Genomic DNA, 22,434 nt, shown 5'->3' with positions numbered 1-22,434 from the left:
CCCTGGAATCTCTATAGACCACTTAATAGCCACAGATAAATTTTGACCTTCATGATATCCAGATCTGTGTTATTACAATGACACTAGTATGATCTTTATTTTAATAGAAGTTTGTGACTTTTAGCATAAGGCAGATATATTATTCCTGTGGAATACAATGGATTAAGTAGCTACCCAGTATGACCCCAACTTTCTAGTCAACACTTGGACCCAAAGAACAACCGCTAACACTTGCACAGCTTCGCATAAAAAATAAGCATAATGGATTAGGCCAGATATACCAATGTAATACGACTAACGTATGTACCACTTCACAATCATAGCTTTCAAAGTAATGTTATTTCACATATCCTAAACCTGGAAATAATGACTCTTTATAGTTCTGCAAAGGGCTTAGGCCCAACAATTGATACAACAGGTGACTCTTTGGAAACATCTCCTAGCTGACCAAAATAAATTAAAAAAAAAAATGTTTATTCTTAAAAAGACGGGGCTATAGAAGTTAGTAGTCCAACTGCTGTCATTGTACACATGAAAGGCAAAATATGTTTATAGGGCAGATTCTACTCATGTTATACCCTGGCATATAATAGTTTTCAGTGAATATTTGTTGATAGATTGAACAAATTTCCCCCATGATTCTCTTTATTCCAACCACTGTAGCCTTTCTGGCCTAGAAGAACTACCCAAAGATATGCAGGCATTTTAACAAAGATGATGTGTTTTGATATTTATTATGTGGTATAAAAACTTGATATTATTAAAGCAACAGTTTTAGGGCATGGGAGGTTAATGGATTTTTAACTAGAAGAATAGAGTCATGCTTCTACTTATCAAACATTCAGATAAAAAACTAAATTACATCAGCAGTGAAAAGTCATGTAGCCAACATCAAGTCTAATTTAAAAAGCATTTCTGTAGGAAGGCAAAATAGAATTCTATTCCTCAGTTGAAGCAATACTATTTCAAGGAAAATTAATATAAGTCTGACAACAATAAGGTTAATAATCCCCTTACATGTCTCTCTGGTGACAACAGTGATGAGAATGTCATATTACAAAAAGAAATCTCTGTCTGAGAGATGTAAGTAGGAAAAATTCACCTGAAACCCCAGTGCACTCGGGTCTCTTGTGAAGCTCCGTGGCCACGTGAAAAGTGATATCTCTACAGAGCTGGCTTACTGTATGTGAAAGTGATCCTTGGATTGCTACGCTATTGTTTCCAAAGTTCTTGCAAAAGAACACACAGGCATTATCAGTTTGAAAACCCCAGAGAGTATATACAACATGAAAAGTCAATTGGACAGTAAATGTAAAACCAGATTCTAAGTGGTATGTAAAATCCAGTGACAATTGTTAAGTGGTTTCCTTCGGCTCTTTTAGTGTTAAATGATAGGAACCATTAAAAAAAATGTCTTTGGCATATTGATGTCAACATGGTACTTTCTTGAACTGCAGCAGCTAAGAGAGTCATTTTGGCATTGAGAGCTAGCATAAGGACTAGGGAGGGTCAAATGAAGAACTCTACTTAAAAGGTAAGAGTCAAGAACTACTCTCAGACCCACTTAGCATATTTAACTAAGTGTGTGGGGCAGGGTAGGGGGGGTCCTAGCTAAACTAGCTCAAAAAGCCCTGTGGTGTAAACTAATGAGGTCAGGTCACATTTTGTCATGCGAAAGAAATCAGGAGTTCTACTCACTAAGAGCTCCAAACAACACTAGCAGCCCAAAGACTAGCAGATCACACCAGGCAGCTTTCTCTTGCTATTGTTTCAGTGAAATGAGGCTTATCCACACCCTCCCCCTCACCTTCCTCACACTCCTGCTTTTCCTTCCTCCCACTTTTGCTTTCCTTTTCTTCTGTTTCATTTCCACCCTCCTCTTCATAACCCGTTGGGGCAAGTCAATAAGGAACTGTTCATGAAAATCGCCAATTCTTTTCTCAGAACTGTTCCCCACACCCTCTCTTTAGGCAAAAAAAAAAAAAAAAAAAAAAAGATTAACATCAAGTTGGGGTACACAGGATGGTGAAGATGCAGTGAACTGTGGAGGGCATAAGGTTGAACTATTTCTCAAGCTATATTTATATTGAGAAACATTCATGAAATTCAGACCATATCTCAAAACAAATCATAGATGTCCCAATCGAGTTCTTGTTTATTTATTTACTTTTACTGTCAGTTCTTTTCTCAAAGCCTCCATACTTGTCATACACAATAAAAATGTTCTTCACTACATCTCTGATCTGAGTTCTCCAAAAACTTTCCAAACCATCTTGACATTTCTGGTTGATTTTTTGCTGGTTCTATGCATATGAAGTTTCTGAACTTTCTACCAATGTTGAATTCCTGTTATCATGAATATGGCTTTTTTTCTTTCAAAAAATCTTCTAATATTTATTTTTCTGTACCTTACTTGGGTGACTATAAGAAAACTGACATTGCCTATCTTTTTTCCAACAACTTTCTTCCACACTGAGGGTTTAGTGTAACATGTGGCACCTTGTATTATACGTAGTAAAATCAATTGGGACATCTATGATTTGTTTTGAGATATTGGTCTGAATTTCATGAATGTTTCTCAATATAAATATAGCTTGAGAAATAGTTCAATCTTTACTATGGATATTACTTTGGACTAAAAGTAAGAGGCTGATGCGACTTTGTTCCTTCACTTAAAATATCATCTGAGAGAGAGAGAGAGAGAGAGAGAGAAAGTGTGTGTGTGTGTGTGTGTGTGTGTGTGTGTGTGTGTGTGTACGCACACATGTGTGTTTTCCCTTCTTGTTAATGATTATACTGATTCCTTGTCTCAGGCCTAATGTATATGGAGAAAATTTCCAAAATAAAGAGTATTTCCTTTTTTCTTCTTTTCAAAATCAAATGTACAAGAAAACTGATGTAGGTGAACTAGGGCTGTAGCTCAGTGGCAGAGCACTTGTCTAGCATGTGTGAGGCATTGGTTTTAATCCTTGGCATCACTTTAAATAAATAAATAAATAAACAAACAAATAAATAATTGTTTTAAAATATAAAAAAAGGAAACTAATGGATGTTGTGACGTAGAAACTGAGATTTGTCAATTTTTTAATTTTAACACAGGGAAGCTATAAAAGAATCAGAGTTAGGCCTTCTTCTCTAAGACTACATTAAATAAATAAATCAACAGAAGAAATAAGTCAAGTCTTCTATTACTGCCATAAGCACTTGTGTAAATCTGGTACTCTGATAACTTTTACTACATTTTGCAAGAGGCATTCTGCAAAAAAAAAATCAATAAAAATCAGGACTGGATATTATTATTTCTTATTTCCACATAGAGACAATATTTGGTTAGTATTTCTTCTAACATTTCTGTGGTCTAGAATTGTTTTAAATTTTTGATATTTTTTTTCTAATTACACACACATACACACACAAAACAAAGTATGTTTAAATGTACAAAGCAAGATTTCAATCAAAATCTACTGGCATTTGCAATACCTATTAATGAATGACAAAATATAAATGACTAAATTTGCCATGGTGAATTACTATAGATTTTAAAAGACCAATTTATTAATAAGGTATCTGTTATTAATTTTAATTGACCTGCTATCCTTGAGATATATAACAGCAAAATTACAATGGTTGACTTAGTTCTGAAATTCGGAGATGGATCTTTTACACAAAATTTTTATATTTAAATTTTCTTTCATTTAAATTTCTTTAATATTTATAAATGGATGTGTATGTACATTATATATGATATATATATGATAAAGTTTTAAACAGGTTTAAAATGATTATTACCTGTTCCCAAGACTTCTACTTCACTTGACTCTCACTAATTAAAAAATTATTTTCACATTTTGAATTTATCAAAACAGGTAATGGCTATATTGTTTTATTATCGCTGCCATAAAACATATTACTGTGAATTTAGTGTCTTTAAATGACAGAATGATTCTTTCAACATTGTATAAACTAGCTGTCCAGAATCAAGGTGTTGGTGGGACTGCTCCCTCAGAAGACTCTGGAGAAGAATCCTCTCTTGCCTCTCACAGACTGTGCTAGCCCCCAGCAATCTGTGGATTTTAGCTGTTCATGGCCAGTCTCTACCATTATCTTCACACGATTGTCTTCTCTGCACAGTTTCTATAAATAATAAATTCCCCTCTTCCTTTTTTATGTATTAAGTACATATACATATAATACATAAAACATGTATATAATTTAAAAAAAATATTTTTATGTGGTGCTGAGGATCGAATCCAGGGCCTCGAACATGCCAGGCGAGCGCTGTACCACTGAGTCACAACCTCAGCAATTCTCCTCTTCTTATAAGTACAGTAGCCATTGGCTTAGAGCTCATCCTAATCCAGTATGAACTAAACTCCATTATATCACCAAAATCCTTATTTCCCAAAACATCCCATTCTGAGGTTCTGAGTGGACATGAATTTGGAGGATGCCATTCAATCCAATACAGAAACACGCTGTGGTCAGTCATTTCTCTTTATCCTATGATAACCCGTCCTGCCACAGTGAATTTATATTCCTTCCAAAAGTGAAGAAATCCACAGGAGGTGAGTGTGTGAGACACTTGACAGAGATGGCAACAAACATTTCAAGTTTTTTGTCACCAGTGGAGTAGGAGGTGAGCTTGGGCATGCATCCTGCTTTGGTAGTGATATATAAGAAATCATAACATTTTTGCTCAGCCAGAAGATTTAACAACCATCTTCTGCCTTTTCATTTGTTTGTAAAATGAGAGCTCCAAATTTCCCAAGCTCCTGGCAAGAGGATGATACATATGAATCCCTGGTTAATTCAAAGTAACAAGAAATAACAGTTGTTCCTTGAGATCTAGAAATGGTTCCTATCTGTAAAATATTCATTCTCACGGGAGGTAATAGGAAAAACTTTCTCTTTTTATGTATTAAGTACATATAATACATAAAACATGTATACAATTTATCTGTGGTTAAAACTCCATGGAGAGGTGATTAAGAAAAAAATCTAAAAATGTGCTTTCTTACACTGCTCAGGTTGCTATTATAACAACAAAAACCTTAAAAATTGGAAGGCTGAGAAACAACATAAATTTAATTCTGACAGTTCTTGAGGCTGTAAAGTGTTAAGAATAAAGTGCCAGCAGAATCTGTGTCTTCTGAAGTCTTGATTTCTAGTTCATGGACAGCATGTTCTTTCTGAATCCTTAAAAGGTGGAAAAGACTACCTATTTTTCTGGGGTCCTTATAAATCTGTCTTTGTGACCCAATCACCTCATAAAGGATCTATCTTTTAATAACATGACCCAAGATTAGTATTTCAAGGTACACAAACATTCAGATCTTAGGAGCTCCTTAGAAGAGTAACAAAAAGAAAAACTGTCAAGATACATTAGAATAATCTAGCTTATACTGGGTGATAATGTAGGGTTTTTTGAGAGTGTTTATCAATCTCTCTTGCACAGTTTCAACTTTAGAAGATCATTCCTCAAACTGGGAGTGGTGGCACATATGTGTAATCACAGTGACTCAAGAGCATCACAAATTCAAGACCAGCCTGGGCAATTTAGTGAGTAGCCATCTCAAAATAAAAATTTAAAAAAGGGGGATGGGGATGTAGCTCAGTAGTAGCTGAGTTTATTCCCCAGTGGGACAAAATAAAAAGAAAACAAGAGAGATATATCAAAGTGGTTACCATATAGAAGTGGCTTTAAATCTTTACATATTTAGACCTTATTATAATTTAATTGTTGTAATATTAACCATAGTTTAATGTCCTGTGGAGAAATAAATGACAACATTTCCAATAAAACTTTAAGCAATATTCCAAGTGACTGATTATATTTATCAGGATAGATAAAATGATAAAGTGAATATCATTAAAACTTTGATAACTCAACACATTACAAGATATTTATCACACAACTCATAGTCCAAAGCATTTGAAAGAGAGTGAGGTTGCATGAGTCTAATCTGCACTATCACTCATCTATTCCATCTGCTGGTTCAGTGTTTTCTACAGGACTTGGCCAGGAGACAATAGTCAAAGTACCTGGGAGGATGAGGGAAGAGGAATCTTGGAGACCATATATAGAAGTACCTGCATCCAATGATCAGAACACAGTAATGTGGTCCAAATTGACTGCAAAGGAGGCTAAGAAGATTGGCCAATCTCTGAGTACATGAAGGAAAGGAGGCGATTCCTAGTTAGCAAAGAGCATCATCTCTGCTATACTGATGGGGGTTCATGAGGATACTCCAGCAACCCTAAGTCTCAGAAACCAATTAAAATACATGAAGTTTGGGGCTGGGAATGTGGCTCAAGCGGTAGTGCACTTGCCTGGCATGCGTGCGGCCCGGGTTCAATCCTCAGCACCACATACAAACAAAGATGTTGTGTCCACCGAAAACTAAAAAATAAATATTAAAATTCATTTTCTCTCTCTCTTTCTCTCTCTCTCTCTAAAAAAAAATACATGAAGTACTTTAAATGCAACACCATAGTAAATAGCTATTATATTATCATCTTTGTTTTATGGTTGATGTAGAATCAAGATGTAGAATGCAGATCTGCCTCCCAGTCTGATTCCAGATTTCTAGTTCTCAATCAGTGTGATCTGCCATTTCCCTATTCAGGAATCATCATTATCCCAAGGGATAATGTAAAGAAAATCTATTTCAATGTTAGATTAAACAAAATTAAATTTTTTCTAGTGTCTAGTAAGTGGCTTAAGAATATTGTGAAATCTCATCTGGAAATATTTAAAATAAATTAGGTTTTCATCTCTTTGGATAGTTAGACATTATTCAATATAAAATTTTGGGGAAAAAAGACACTACAACCCCTATAAAAGTTCCTGTAGCATTGTCATATAATGTCATTTTAAAATGTCTATTTGATGGGGAGGAGAGAAGCAAGAAACAAAATAAGTAAGCAATAACCTGGACTTCAGTTGGCTGTACAAACTAAAAGAAAAAAACAAAAAAGAAAGAAACAACAAAACAAAAAATCCTCAGTGCTCATCATAATTTCCATTGACCCCATTTGTAAGAATTATACCTCAAACACTAACATTGGTCAGATTACTAAGAAGAACAATATTATAAATAATTTTAAAAAAATGAGAAAATAAGGTATACAGATTTGGTAAAAATTGCTAAAAAACATAACAAATTTAGATATGAAATATATTTTACATCAGATACTGTGTAAAATATTTAAAATGTGTATTTCTAATAAATATAAGGAATTAATCATTGAAAAATATTATAAAACCAATTAAGATAGGAACCTTACTGTATAATTTGTATCTAGTTGTCAAAAGCTGACATACAGTTTTCTGTTTTTTAATATTTGGTCTTGGGATTCCCTTACATTTATGTTAGCATATACTGGAAAGGCTAAAACTACTCAAAACAAAATCATTATTGCTATACTATTTCATGAAGAAAATAATTGGTAGAAAATGTTTGAGAGAAAAAGACAATTTTTTCATTCAAACTGAAACATTTTGATACAAAGTATCTTATATACCATATCCTAGCTTTATTGTAGGTTTGTCTATAAATATGAGCCATACAATTTCTTTCATTTATTTCATTTTATCCTTTAAGGAAGAGAATGTGCATTTACATGTCTAATTTAAAAAAAAAATTAAATTACTGAGATTCCCTGCTGGTATCTAACAACTAGAAACCTAGTATTCTCTATAAAAAGGACTTCAGAAACTACACAGGCAGTCAGAGTTTATTTTATCAGGCAGAAATAAGATACTTTGGATATTGGAAGGGAATCAGAATTTGCTCCCAAACAGATTAGTTCTCATATGATAGAATCCTGGGCAGTGCAATTGGATTACATGTGCCCTTGGATTAATTCCATGGTATTATTGGAAGGGAGAATAAACAACTTTTTTCTAATCTGAAGAATCCATTATGAAACATATCTAAAAGACAATGCTGAGAGCATATGGATAGTTCTCAAAATCTGGAACCTATGGACGGGATGAGTCTTTCCCCAAATCTTTGGCAATCTTCTTTTTAAGGACAACAAAAAAATCTATTTTGGATATAAATTAAAATTTCCTATAAGGATTACAGTTATGTGTTGCTAAAATTTAATTATGCAACATCCAGATTGAAGCAGATGGACTTGGAATAGTTTGGCAAAGAATCAAAGGGATTTTCTTGGTTTCAATATATAGTGGTATAAAAATAACAAAAAGTGTATTATTTTACATCATTGAAGTCAGATTTTATGTTAAAATAAGAAATTGAGATCTTTCAAAAGAAAAAAGAAAATAATAGGAAGCGAGGAAAGGATCTCTGAACACATATCAGTCTAGTCACAATCAATGACTCGAATTGCACTTTTCGATAATTTTTAATTTTGCTTATTTTGTAAAACCATTAGCCCAACCTAGATGAAAGGTTATGATCTTTGCTACCAGACAGCTAGTTTTTCACTTTATTAGGTGTTTAGGTTTTGTACTTGACTAAGATATGTGTGAGTAAAGGTGATGGAAATTTATACTGACATTATGAGGATAAGTAAAATATCATCAGTAACCCCTGAAATACTTTTATGTGATTATAAAATATTCAAATTTTAAGACATATACATACACTTTGAAAAATTATGCCTTAATATCATGTGCTACTTACTGTGATTTTTTTATTCAAAAACCATGAAGTTTGGAAATATCAGTAAAGTTTTCAATTGAGATAAAAAAGATTTACTAAATTTATTTTAATTCTAAACAAAGTTTTCTTTCTTGAAAACAGTTGGCACATGTTTGTCAGAAAAGCACTTAATTTTCAAGTGAAATGTTACTATATTTTATTCAACTTAAATCTCAGGCTTCTAATATATTATATTAATAACTCTATATAATGTACCAAAACACCATCTGTACATAGATACATAAAATTATTACATATGAAAATGATCAGTACTTCAAAATTAATTCATTGAAATCAGATACAACATCTTCCATAAGACTAATAGTTATCTTACATTTTCTCTCTCAAATCCTTTGGGAAATAAGGTAAAAAATAATTTTTTTTTAAATGAAGTAACAAGTGAGTCACTCTTCTCTGATCAAGTCTGTTAATGCCTCACTTACTTTAATTTTCCTATCTTCTTTTGTAGGTAATGACCCATATGTTTGATTTAAATGTGATGTTTCTACATTGTATGGTAAACAATCTTATATTTAGAAAAATTCAAGCTGAATAGATAATAAATGATGATGTTTTGGCTTTAAAAAGATCCTTAAGTTGTAAAAAATTATCATATGTTTGTATGTTGTGATGTGTAAGGGCTTTTTTAAAGTTGATCAATAAAAGAAAATACTTTTGTATTACAGTAGTTCTATAATGTGGAATATGTTTTAAATTAATCCCAGAAAGCATAGCCTAAATTAAGAACATAGATTATTTTATAGTCACATATGAATTTAAATGAAGAGTGTGTCTTTGATTAAGTTGGGTTAAGTATCTGATCTTATAGTTTTCTCATCTGTACAATGGGAATAATATCAACTACATAAGACTTTTTAGAAATTGAACAACATAATACTTTTTTTTACATAATACATTTTTAAGACTAGAGAAATTCCTGAAATATTGTAGTAGATACTCAAATTACTATTATGAATCAAACATTTGACTTTCCTAATATGAGACTTGCCATTATGAGCATAATGGAAAGAGTAAAGAACAGAGTTGAAGCTTTATGGTTTATACCATATCATTGAGGAATATAGTTCAAAAATTAAATATGTATATCTTATATGTCACATTGTACAGATTGCCTTCATATGGTTATTTTCTAGTTCTTGGGGATGGCTAACTTAGAGGTTCAATCACAAAGCAGACTATTTGATCACCTTACTCAAATTAGGGTAAATTATAGTCACCCACACATAGTAATCTTTACATGTATTAAAATATATTTATCTGATAGGCATATTTGAGTACATAATAATATCATTCCAAGTTTTACATAAAAGAAGCCTAGATTTCATGTATATTTCTATATTCAGCTGCCTGTTTAGAAAAGAAATAACTCATCCTTGAAAGAAACTGAAGCCAAATCCCCATTTGATTCTTGTTTCTTAAACCCTCTGAATTGATGATGCTGGGGGTAGGGTGTTCCCTGTTCTAATCCATTTTTGGCTTTTGTCTTAATGGAAAAAAATTTAAAACCAATTTTTTTTGGATGATAGTAATGTTAAACTGACTCTTCAACAAAATAAAAGTGAGAAATCTATATCTTATATAGACAGTGCTCACTAAAATGTGTTGTTTAAATGAAATATGCACATTTTCCCAGGACACATCTTATCAAATTTCTCCAAAGTTGGTGTCTCTGTTCCTCTATTTAGTGTTATTCATATTGAATTTATGATCCTTACCATTGCTTATTTAGCATAAAAGTTTTAGTCATAATTCTGAACTGTTAGGATAAGATTCATATAATAATCATTTGTTTTCTTTAGTCATATTCCATAAAAAGCGGCATGTCCATAAAGCATTTTTTCAAAAACTAGTTTATGAACTTGTCTTTGAGGAAAGCAGAAAACACGAATTCCAAATTTCATTTGTTGCAGGTATTATTCCATAATACAGATACTATATAGCACAAAGTTGATACCAGTCTATAATTACTGGTTTTGTTAGTTTTAGTAGGTAACTATGAGTACAAAATGATAATGCTTGGCAAAAATGCCCACTAAATATAGCCCAGTGATTTGCCTGAAATAAAACTCTAGTTTGTATGCCATCATTGGTCATACTCTCTATATGCTCTCCTAAGTAATGCTTTTTTGTCCTAAGGACAACAGTAGTGGGTGGGTGTGTCTCCTCCAACCTATCTCTCCTGCCTCCCTCCTCCACAATTTTTCTGTCTATAGGTTACTTAAAGATAAAGTTTGTGAGTCTGTTCTGTATGAAATAAAACATTTTGCCTAATAAACATAAAAAGACTCTTCCAGGTGAAAAGTTTCAACGTTTTCCTTTCCAAGATCCATCTTCAAATTAAAGGTCTTGTAAATGCATAGCTTTGTTAATTCCTGCAGTATTTTATTAGAGAGATTCCATCATCAGAATTTTTTGTTGCACTCATATTAAAAAAATGCAGATATGGTAGTGGGGTACATTATTTAGAGGAATGAGTTAGAATTTTTCATCTCTACTTTTAACCTAGTCCAAGTGTTTGAAATCAAAGTTTGCTGGGTGGTGGCAACACACACCTAGTAATCACTTTTATTAGAGGAAGCTGAAGTTGAAGGATTGCAAATTCCAGGCCAGCCTGGGGAATTTAGTGAGACTGTCTCAAAAAATGAACTCAAATGGAAGTTTTAAAGAATTATCAATTATTTTTCAGTATCTTACAGAGAAAAAAATAAATATTAATCAAAAACATTTTTGGATTTTCTAGACCACAGTATTATCTAACAGACCTCTAAGTCCTTAGGGGTGTGGAAAGGCATCTTGGAGAACTTGTTTCCCTTTAATGGTTTAGTCGTGTTTTTCCTCTACATAGTACTAATTTAGAATCACTACTGTGCAAATTCAAATGGTTATCTTCAGCACATTAAGCCCCCCACCCCTTTACAACCAAATACTGTAGATCAAAAGTATGCTGAAATTACTCATGAAAAGAATGGCTTACAGTTTTTGCAAGACTGTTTCATTGTACAATTTTTAAGCATGCTAGGGTTCCATAAGAACTCTCCTAACTGCCTGAATGTCGGTGACGATTTTTTAAAACACGCAGCACCACGCCTGTGATAGGGAAGGGGAGAACAAAGTTAAGTGGCTGCACCAGAACCTTTTCAACCAGACAAAAGGCTCTTCCTCCAATGTCCTTAAACGTAGGGGATCTTTCTTAATATTTTCCAGTAGGGGGAACTAAAGACTCACCATCCAGCATTAGCTAGGCTCTGGGAACTGCGTGAGTTCCTGTAAACCGCCTTCTAATCACCGGACAAGCATCAAACAGATACCAGGAGCCTGTGATCACACGTGGGCCCGGCCACACCGGACGCACCGGGGCACCACAGACACTGGCATCCCTTTGATCAAACGTGGCCTCTCTTAATCATCACCGGTCCTGAATGACATTCGCTCTGTAGATTTTGCCGTATTTTCGCGGTGTTATCCTCTCTGGGCAAAAATCCGGCTCCTTTAGAGCAGCTGGTGTTAGCTTAGTTTGGTTACCTAGATCTCTCAGATCAGAATCTGTGTTTACCAAATTTCCTTTCGGACATGCCCTTCTCTGGAGTGTAAAGGCTTTGGATATCCCCAGACTCCAAGCTCTTAGTTTCTCGCTCTCCCCATCTTCTGGCGAACTCCCTAGCGTCCCAAGATCCCGCGTCAAACTCATCTTTGAGAGGTCATAAGGCAACTGAGTACTGTAAGAGGGGATGCCACCTCTTCCTTTGCCCCCAGCGCCCGGAATTCTTTAGGGCCATAGATCTTGGCTAAAAGGAGCTGGTAGAGGTTAAAGATTTCTCTCCCACGCCCCCCCCCACCCCCGCCGCCTAGGTTTTCCCCCACTTCCTAGTGCCTTTCATAACCATGTAGGAAGTACCAGCACACCACCTTCCCACTCCAAAAGGTGGTTTTATTTCCTTTCCTTTCTCCCTCCTGCTCTCATTTTGCTAAAAGGTGAAGAGTGAGTGTTTGTGTGATTTTTACGCGTAATGAGGCTGCGCCCTGGGTCCTAGAGGATGATCTTTTTTTTTCAAAAAGCGTGTGCAGCTCCAGCAGACGGAAGGATGAATAATTAGGAAGGGCTTCCATGAAATCACTCACCGAGAAAATTACCTGCCCATTAAACGGGACGCGGCGAGGAGCAGGAGGCTAGAGCCCACCTATCGCCTCCCGAGGCGGGAAGGAGGGGGACGAGGAGGCGCAGAGAAGGGGAAGGAGTTGACCGGTGGCCCCGGTCCTTGGCAGCCAGCGGAGCTCCAAATTTGTTAATTTCCGTTCCCCCCAGGGCTCTCGACTCTCCAGACCCCTCCACAGTCCCCGGCGGGCTGTTGCCCCTGCACGAAGGGGGTGGCGGAGTCTGGAGGTGGAGAGCTCAGTGCACCCCCTCATCCCCCCACCCCTCCCCGGGGCAGACTCCCAGCAGCTTCATTCCTCCCCTCCCCTCCCGCCTCCTCGCCTTCCCTTCTCTAAGTCCTTCCACCCGCGGCAGCTGCAGGAGGAGGCGAACGCTCTTCAGCCCCGCTGCCGGAGCAGCGGCAGTGGCAGCGGCTGGACCAGAGGGACAGGCGGCTGGACCGCGCCTGGCGGCTGGACTGTGCGCTCCTATTCTCTCCCGCTCCTGGGTCTTGGGCTCGCTCGCCCAGTGCCGCTCTCGCCCAGTGCCGCTGGGTGCACAATCGCTCAGAGGCGGCACCGCCGGGTGGCCGCAGCCTCAGCCCTGCCCCTCCCTCCCTCCCTTCAGCCTCACCACGTAGGAGTTCGGATTCTCCACCCGTTTTCTTTCCCTTTTCCTCTCTTTTGGAAACGAGAGGTGGAGGGCGGCAACAAGGCTGCAAAGGAGAGGCCCGCCTGCAAAGTGTTGCTTTGACACATCCTTATTATGGAAGTTAAGTGAAAAAAACAAAAAACAAAAAAACAAAACCCCCCAAAAAACTCCGGGACGTGTTGCTGCTACGGAGAAGGAGAAGGGGAAAGGAAACCAGTAGGCAGGCCAATGGTTTTTCGGCAGCTCTCTGGCAAGTTTGTGGAACACTTTCTAGGAATTAGATCTTTTTCCTCCTCCTTCATCTTCTTGACTTCTGAAGAAAGAACTTGGCTTTGGATTGCAATGGAACCAAAGGAGAGAGGGTTAGACACACTTGAGTAATCTCTCCGGCTGGGGTAAATTTGTGGGAATTTAGGAATCAGAGTGTGAAAATACAGCAGCCTTTGAAGTGCCCTCCGTTAATTTGGATGGATCTAAGCGTGTCCCACTCAAGAACTGGACACCAACCCCTTGATCTTGTGATTTGCTCTTCTTGATTCTAAGTAGTATTTAGAAAAGTCTGAACTTTGGACCTACCTCTTTCTTTGATACTTATTTTTGTACTTTTGCTCTCTGGGATTGGTTTCTAAAACAATCTGGATCGTTTTTAATATGTCAAAATGAGTCTGCTGATGTTTACACAACTACTGCTCTGTGGATTTCTATATGTTCTGGTTGATGGTAAGTTAAAAACGCTTTTATCCTTTTTTGGTCGTCCCACTCCCAGCATTTCTTTCTGAGTCTGATGTGGGTTATACATAAAATGACATTATGTCTGCTGGTCAGTTTGGCCAGTTAGGAGTTCTTTAGGGGCAGAGGTGTTAGGTCTTTTGTTTCTATACTGCTGCAAGTGGAACACAGTTAATAGTACCTATTGTCGTTATTTTTGTAATTTACTTAATTAATTGAGAAATTGGATAACAAATGATGGGCTCTCAGCTTTGTTAGGAGAAGAAATATCAAAGTGAATATCCTGAAAGACCCTAATGTCTAATGTGCCTGCTCTCTGTTTGGTGTTTACCCTGATATCTAAACTTTGGCTTAGAAATTCGAGGGAGGAACTATTGTAACAGACACTCTGAGGCAGGTTCAATGGGTCAGGAATTTGAGATTGGGTATCACAGGGATCAATGTGTATCACCTGCGTGCCAGTGAATGCTATCCTAGCATGAAATCAGAATGAAGAATTTAGACCACAGAGAGAAAACTGTCAAAAGTGAGACTGGGCGAGGCTCCAGCAAGGGGCAGATGCAGGCATGGAGCACTCAGCTCAGTCCCCAGAGGGCAAACACAATGGGGACCTGAAACAGGTGCTATAGGTGTCTCCCTCTAGGTTGAGTCAGTCTGTCAAGCAGATAGCATTCTGCCTCTGATTCTCCTGTCTTTTGTTCTGATTCTGTTTCCTGGGATATTTTCATAGAATGTCAGTATTTTGTGAGACTATTACAAAACCCTTTTTGTAGCTGTTTTTAATGAACTGTGGAAATAATAATAAGGAAATCTTTTTCTTCAATAGAAGAAAGTCAAACAAATATTTGGTATTAGCCTTCTGTGGACTTTAAATTTATTTTATCAATGGAAAATATTGATAAGAACACCCCTCCCCTCTGGAAATAGGGATTGTAATACTTTTGTTTTCAGTTATGAATTTGTAAGAATTTGAGCTGCATTAGTCCAAATATTGGAGTCATTATAATAATGTGTTGTCACATAAACTTCCTTTATCATTTGCATTGTGGATGAATTCATTATTTGGGACACTACCCATTTTTATCCATCTGTGGGAGCTAACTTTATTCCTGGCAGTTGCTGCATGGTATCTAATGTATTGGACTGAGAAAGGAAGCCTTTCTATAAACATGAGGCAATACAGATGAGTTTACCTACTGTCAAGTGGCTGTATTCAATCATGGACTACATGAGTACCTATGCCCCCCAGCAATAGTAGGCAAGGGATGCATGTGTGCAGGCTGCTTCTTTTTCCCTCCTAAGTGATCATTGTGAATTATACTGGGGCAGTATCTATAATCATATGTATAATCATTCTCCATACATTTTCTTTTCTAACACATTTACCTTTACAATATATTTACATTACCATAATATAAAGATTTACATATTTATCCCAAGTATATTTGATCATGATAAGACTTTGGTATAACCATTAAAATAGTATGTCCATATAAGCCACAATTTTACATACTTCAGCAACAGAAAGGCATGCATAAACTATGTATTAGACTACAGAATTATCACCAAGTTTTTTAAATCAAGTGTGTCTCTAGAAGGAATACAATTAATTTGCTCAGTGGAGGTGACAGAGGGAATCAGAAGAGCACAGTGTTACAGAATGTAATTAATGTACCCGGGTGTTTGGAGGTATATGAAACAAATGCAATTAACCAGCTTGCTAGAACAGCAGTAGCAAGACATCATTTCTCTCTTTCTCTCCCTCCCTCCTTTCTTCCCTCCCTCCTTTCATTCTTCTTTTGCTCCTTCCTTCCCTTCTTCCCTCCCTTATAACCCTCCCTCCCTTCTTTCCTTACTTCTTTCCCATACTCCTCCCACTTCCTGCTCCAAAGACACACCTAGAACCTTTGTTCTGATTTAACATTATAGGATCAGGGGTCATAATTTGTCTGGACCATAATTATACAGCAGAACTCATAGTACATTGTGGAAAATACCCAGGGGTAGAATAGTTTAGACTGAAGAGGCAATGTTAATTTTTTTTTCTCATGTGAAACTAGTTTTGTATGTAGCATCTGCTATGTTGAAATCAACGGAAACTGTGGACACTCTTATTGAATTAGTATGTAAATCATATGTTTGACATTGGATTGCCTTTGGATACTTCAGAATGATGACAGCTTCTCTATGGGGATTGTTGAAATTTGGGATGTGGACAACACTGCCCTCTAGGCTGTTTGGATGCCTTGGGACTCAGTGTTCACATATATAATGAGGAAGCTGGTTTGTAGGATCTGTAAGCTTTGTTACTTTCCCAGGATGCTGTGATGTCTATTTACTTATTATCCTTCTTGGAGGTGTGTGCTTATTCTCCACATGAATTTCAAATTTCAAGAAGCTTGTACCATTTCAAAGATATACTGACTATCCTTGTGCTAGACGCAGAAATTAATTTTATTCAGTGACAAATGATACATAGATTTGCATTGAAATTTGCTTGGTGGGTTATTTATATGTGCATTTTTATAGTGTTTGAAAAAAATGTTAGAGTTTTGCCTCCTTATATAAGATATGTGCTAATATTATTTATGATTTTTTAGAATCCTGTCCCTGTAGCAATCCATAGGGAATAAATATTATGTTAGTTGAGAATATTAGTTGAGAACTGCAGAAAAACTTTTCTGTTTTGTATGTAAAGAAAGATTTTTTTCATTTGGTACAGATTAATTAACCACATTCAGATTTTTCTCTATATAGGAAAATACATATTGGGTTTAAAGTTGTTTTCTAGATTTTCTTTGTTTTTAACTAATAATGGAGTTTTTCAATCATTTATAGTAAAGCAATTTTAACTATCAGACTTTATATTATCATCATGATTGCATACCTTGATCTGTTGATCTAATAGCTTTAAAATATTTGTGAAAAAGTGCTTTTAAAATGAGAATGGATTTCTCATCTTCACTTCTTTTTTAAAATGGAAATGGTACATGTGATATTTGGGGAGATAAAGATAATGCGTGTGCATAGTGCAGATGTATAATCTCAAATAGGTTTATACATTTTGCTAAAGTGCTCCTTTCAGTAATGGGCTCATTATTGTGGCCATATGTAGCCAATTTCAAAACTTAAATGGCATATAAGTAACCTGTAATGTGTTCTTGCAGCTATGCAGTAATGTCATGTTTGAATTGGCTTTGTTTGAATAACCTTTGATGCTATGCAACATGTGGACCATAAACCAAAAGGATTTCTTAGAACATTAAACAAGAATATCTAAAAGAACATTAAAAGTCATGGTTATACAGAAGGAACAGTTCTGATCATCTCATCTCTGAGCAGCTTGTACAAAATTGTATCTTTGATAATAAAAATATGGATATGTGAGCACATTGCATAAACGTGGATACATACATAGTGATGAAAGAAGCTTGTGTGTGTGTGTGTGTGTGTGTGTGTGTATCTAGTTCTGTCTGCTTAAGAAACCTAATCTGTTAGACATTCATTTACTTCCAATGTGCATTTAGGTCTCTGACAAGTATTAAGAGAGAATTTTCATCTTATTTCTTTCCCTTTTCTTCTTTTTCTCATCCTCCTTTTCCTTCATTCTCCTCATTTTTCTGGTTCTTTTCCTCTTTCTCCTTTTTTGAATCTTGAGAAAGGAATTAGAGAAACATTTCAAGAAGATAAGTGAGAGTATTTCTTGAATAATCTTAACAATAATAGAAATAATAATAATAATAGAAAATTTTCAGTTAAGGGCAATGTATTAATTATGTTTTAACTTTAGGTTAGGTGTATCCAATTAGGGTTTTGGCTTCCTTGCTTTTCTGCCATAGTCTGACTGGGCACAAATCATGAGCCACTTAAGCAGGAACAAACTGTATTTCCGAACTCCACCAGCACACTCCACACATGCTCCCCAGGAACTCTCCCAAACGCCACCACGTGGCTCCTCCAGGAACACACCACCCACCAACCGGAACTCCCCACCGTGGGCCTGCACCCACTGCACCCACTCTCTGAATCCCGCAAGAACTCCATGGTAACTCCAAAGTAGCCACCGCCCAAGGCAGCAAGAGCAGCCCTATACCTGACAGTAAAGGTCTAATATACAAAATTGAATCAATCCAGCATCATTCTAATGGCTCGTTTCTCAACCATTACTTCTGGCAAAATGCCAGGGGCCATTCTGACTCGGCTGTGGCTCTCAACATTTTTCTTTAAAGATACTAAGTTTATACAACCTTGTTTTTTATAGACCTTATATTTTTCTAGTTTAGATAAACAAAAGTCTTCATATCTGAGTTAGAGTAGAAATAGAAACTTTATAGAGTACCATTTCACAGATTTTGCTTAAAGAAAAGAATTTTTCTTTCTTAATTGTATATCTAGATATAGGCCTGTCAACATAAATCAGTACATTAATATGAATATTTATTTTAATCTTCTTTTGAAATATTATTGAATAAAGAATGAATTTGGGCTGGGGTTGTGGCTTAGCGGTAGAGCACTTGCCTAGCACATGTGAGGTGCTGGGTTGGATCCTCAGCACCACATAAAAATAAATAAAATTAAAAAAATTAAAAGAATGAATGGATGACTGTAGTCTTTTTTAATGTTTTTAAATTTGTTTTAATTAGTTATACATAACAGTAAAATGCACTTCGGTACAGCATATGATTTCTCATTCTTTCAGATTATACACAATGTAGAGATGATTCTAGTCTTTTAAGGAGAAATTTCTAAAAACTCTTCCAATGTTTAGCAAGATGTTTATCATTACCATAATAGTCATGTAATATGCCATCTAATGAGTGGCATGCTCACCCAAAATACCTGTCCCTAACTGAAAACAGCATTGAAGTAACTTAGGCTTCAGCTTTCTTCTTCATGTTCTTTGCTGACTCATGTCCTTAACTTTTATTCTTTACTCTATTGGAAATGCTCTTACCTAGATCTTTGTATTGGTAGGTGAGTCTTTCAATTGATTTAGTTAAGTTCCTGTTTCAATATGTCTTCAAAAATAAGGGTATATTAGTCATTTTTTGTTGTTGTTACTACAAAAATACAAAGACAAAAGGTTTATTTTGGCTTATACTTTTGGAGGTTTCCATTTGGGATGGGTAGACTGCATTGCTTTTAGGCCTGCAGTGACACATCATGGTGGGAAGGCATTTTTATCTTATGGCCAGAAGCAAAAGAGAGGAAGGGGAAGTGATTGAGTCCCCCTGTCTCCTTCGTGAGAATGAAACCAAGGACCTAAGGTCTTCCCACTCTGCCTTACCTTCTCCTAATAGTACCAACTTGAGGACTAAGTCTTTAAAACATGGGCTTTTGGGAAAAAAATCCAGATCTAAAATTTTTCACTTTAAGACACAATTGGGCTACACCCTTTATCTTTCTTAAAATATTTCATCTTTCTTGGAAGTGTGCTTGTTAGTGAGTGTCTGTGTGTGTGTGTGTGTGTGTGTGTGTGAGTCTGGTGTGTGTGTATCAAAAATTGTGAAGAGACTGACATTTTAACTTATTTGCAAACTAAAAAGAGCTGCATGAATAGCGGCAAAAGACATGAGATTGATGGGTCAGAGATAATGGCCTTTATTAGTCATGCCACAATAAGCAGCATGGTTCATATTTGTGTTGATTTGCTTAGTCTCTGGGGGTGGGGTGCAGATAGATAAATGATGCATACATAGTGGGTTTTTCTCACAACCGAGGAACCCTGAACTTGGAACCTGAATATTTATAATAGGCAATAATGTAACTTGCCCCACCTATGCCTTGGGTAGCATTATTATCTTGACCCTTAAGGAAACCTGCCTTCTCTTCTCAAAGGGGACAGTCTCTATTTTCTAAAATATGTGAGCTCTATTTCAATAAATATCTTTGAAAATATAGTTTGGAAGAAAACAGTAGTTAGTGCCTCTGCTAGCAAGACATGAAGAAACAAGATCAGCATGTTCTCCCCCAGGTAGACAGGTATGGACATTGGTTTGTTTATTGTCTGTCTCTTCCACTTAGTGACTCCTCCACTAAACTGCTAGGTCAGGGACTTAGGAGTCATGTTTACCAATGTACTCTAGTGCCTAGAGCACTGAATGACACATAGTAGATAGTCAAATATTTGTCAAATAAATGCAACTGTACTTATGGAGTAATTTTGACATGTTGATTTTCATGCCTTAACCCAACACATGAGATGTTTCCCATTTGAACTAGGGTGTGTGTGTGTGTGTGTGTGTGTGTGTGTGTGTGTGTGTGTGTACAGAAACTAAGACAGAAAGATAGCTTACAAACTATATATTGACTCAAATGACACCATGATTTCTGGTTATTTAAAATTTTGCCTTTTGCCTATCAGAATATACAGAATTGACTATTTGATTTGGTATACCTCTTTCCAGTCAAAGAAAGGTTATTTTATCTCGTGATTATTTTCACATTCACTCTTTCCTGATCCCAACACCAACACTGCTGTGTTTTTTAACAGACTATTAATTGTTATGCATATTTTGATAGGGCATTTTTCAGATGATTCTGATAATCCTTAGTAGGACCATACATTCTCCCCTACTCTGAGCAACATAATGATATCTAGCCTAAGATTTGAGACTTTCTTTTACATTTATGTCAGATTTCACTTTCCACTTAAACATTAGCAACAAATAAAAATGATTTCCCTAGTTTGGAAATGGAATCAAATAGATTAGCTCTAAAACTAGTCCCCAGATATATAGCTCCCAAGTAATTGAAAAAGAAAAGGAATATTAAAAGTAATATCCCCAGTAATGGACATCACCCTGTTCTATCTGTTCTTGTAATCATCACACCCAAGGAGCTGTTTACCGTCCTTGACACTGAGCTGAGATACATTCAAGAATTTGGCAAGTGGAGCCTTTTTTGCAAAGTTACTTTTGGTTTATGAAAATGAATGGAAGCCTTAATAGGAAAATTTATTTTTCAAAAGTAATAAATGTCAGCCTAGATAATTCTCTGAACTTTGGTGTTTAAATCTTTTCTCTTTTTCTCTAGTAGATTTGCAGAGATGTAATTCATATACTGTAAAAATTTACCTGTTCAAAATGTGTAGTTCAGTATTTTTAGTATTTTTTACCTCAAAAAGAAATCTTGTACTCTGTTCAGTGTGCAATGTGATCTCCTACTATAGGAAACTACTTGTCTACTTTTCTGTTTCCATAGAATTGTCTGTTCTGGACATTTCATGTATTTGGAATAATGCAAATCATGACATTGTGTGACCAGCTTCTTTACCAGAGTGTAATATTTTCAAGGGTCATTATGTGGTAGCATGAATCTGTACTTCTTTTTTTTAAATTACTGAATAATATTCCATGTTATTTATTATTTAGCTTATCAACTGTGAACTATTATGGAAATTGCTTCTTTGAATATTCATGTGCCTAATTTTTATATAGACACTGTTTTTCATTTTCTGCATTTACCCTAGACTGAAAGTTTTGGGTCATGGCAACTCTAGACTTAACCTTTTGGGTAACTGCATGACTATTTTCCAAAGTGTCTATACAATCTTACATTCCCACTAGTGGTGTTTATGGTAGATATTTTAATTTAAATAAATTATTGAATATCCTTCATAAATTGTTTTACATTGAATCTATTTTATATTACAAAAATATGTATTTAATTTCCAATAGTCCTAATTTCTCATTGGTTTGCTAATTGTTGTTTTTCAAATCTTTAGTTGCCCTGTAGGGTTTTATGAATATGGTTAACAATGCTGAACCGGTCACTTTTAGTAGAGATCTCAAAAATATTAAACATAAATCATACAATGTGATCATCTCAGAACTAGAATTAATACATATAATTATGTGGCACAAATCTCTATTATTGGGACACATGGAGAATTGAAGGTCAGAGATTTTTATATTCCTTGTCCCAGAACCCCTTGCTACTTAATGATGGAGCGGAATCTAGAGCCTAGGTATATTTTATGTCTATAACACACTTGTTCCTGTGAGAGACTATTTCTAGTTTCCTAGCCCTAAAACTTTGTAACAGGAATTTCAGCGTGCTGTTTATACCACATGAAAATGACAAATTGTTTTCCTAAACATGTCAGTGGGAACATCAGCCTGGATATGTTGAGGTTATCATTTGATTCAGCACATGCTAATTGAGTATCCATTTATAGACAGGACAACTTGCTGGGCTCTGTGAGGACCATAATAACTGTAAAATTGA

The 22,434-nt window shown here is 35.8% G+C and overlaps 1 protein-coding gene across 19 annotated transcripts in view; it reads left to right on the top strand.

The window, feature by feature from the left end:
* Robo2 (roundabout guidance receptor 2) overlaps positions 1 to 22,434 on the top strand; it is a 1,537,051-nt gene that overhangs the window by 971,680 nt on the left and 542,937 nt on the right. The window contains exon 1 of one of the 19 annotated variants that reach the window (XM_078044447.1): positions 13,488 to 14,196. The exons of the other annotated variants lie outside the window; for them this stretch is intronic. Coding sequence (XP_077900573.1) covers positions 14,136 to 14,196 — 61 coding nt within the window. The 5' untranslated portion in view covers positions 13,488 to 14,135. Of the gene's footprint in view, positions 1 to 13,487; positions 14,197 to 22,434 lie in introns of those variants that run through there. 19 annotated transcript variants of the gene reach the window in all.

This window comes from Ictidomys tridecemlineatus, chromosome 3 (genome assembly GCF_052094955.1).
Source record: "Ictidomys tridecemlineatus isolate mIctTri1 chromosome 3, mIctTri1.hap1, whole genome shotgun sequence".
In the NCBI taxonomy this organism is placed as follows: Eukaryota; Metazoa; Chordata; class Mammalia; order Rodentia; family Sciuridae; genus Ictidomys; species Ictidomys tridecemlineatus.
This window is presented reverse-complemented; position numbering and strand designations above follow the sequence as displayed.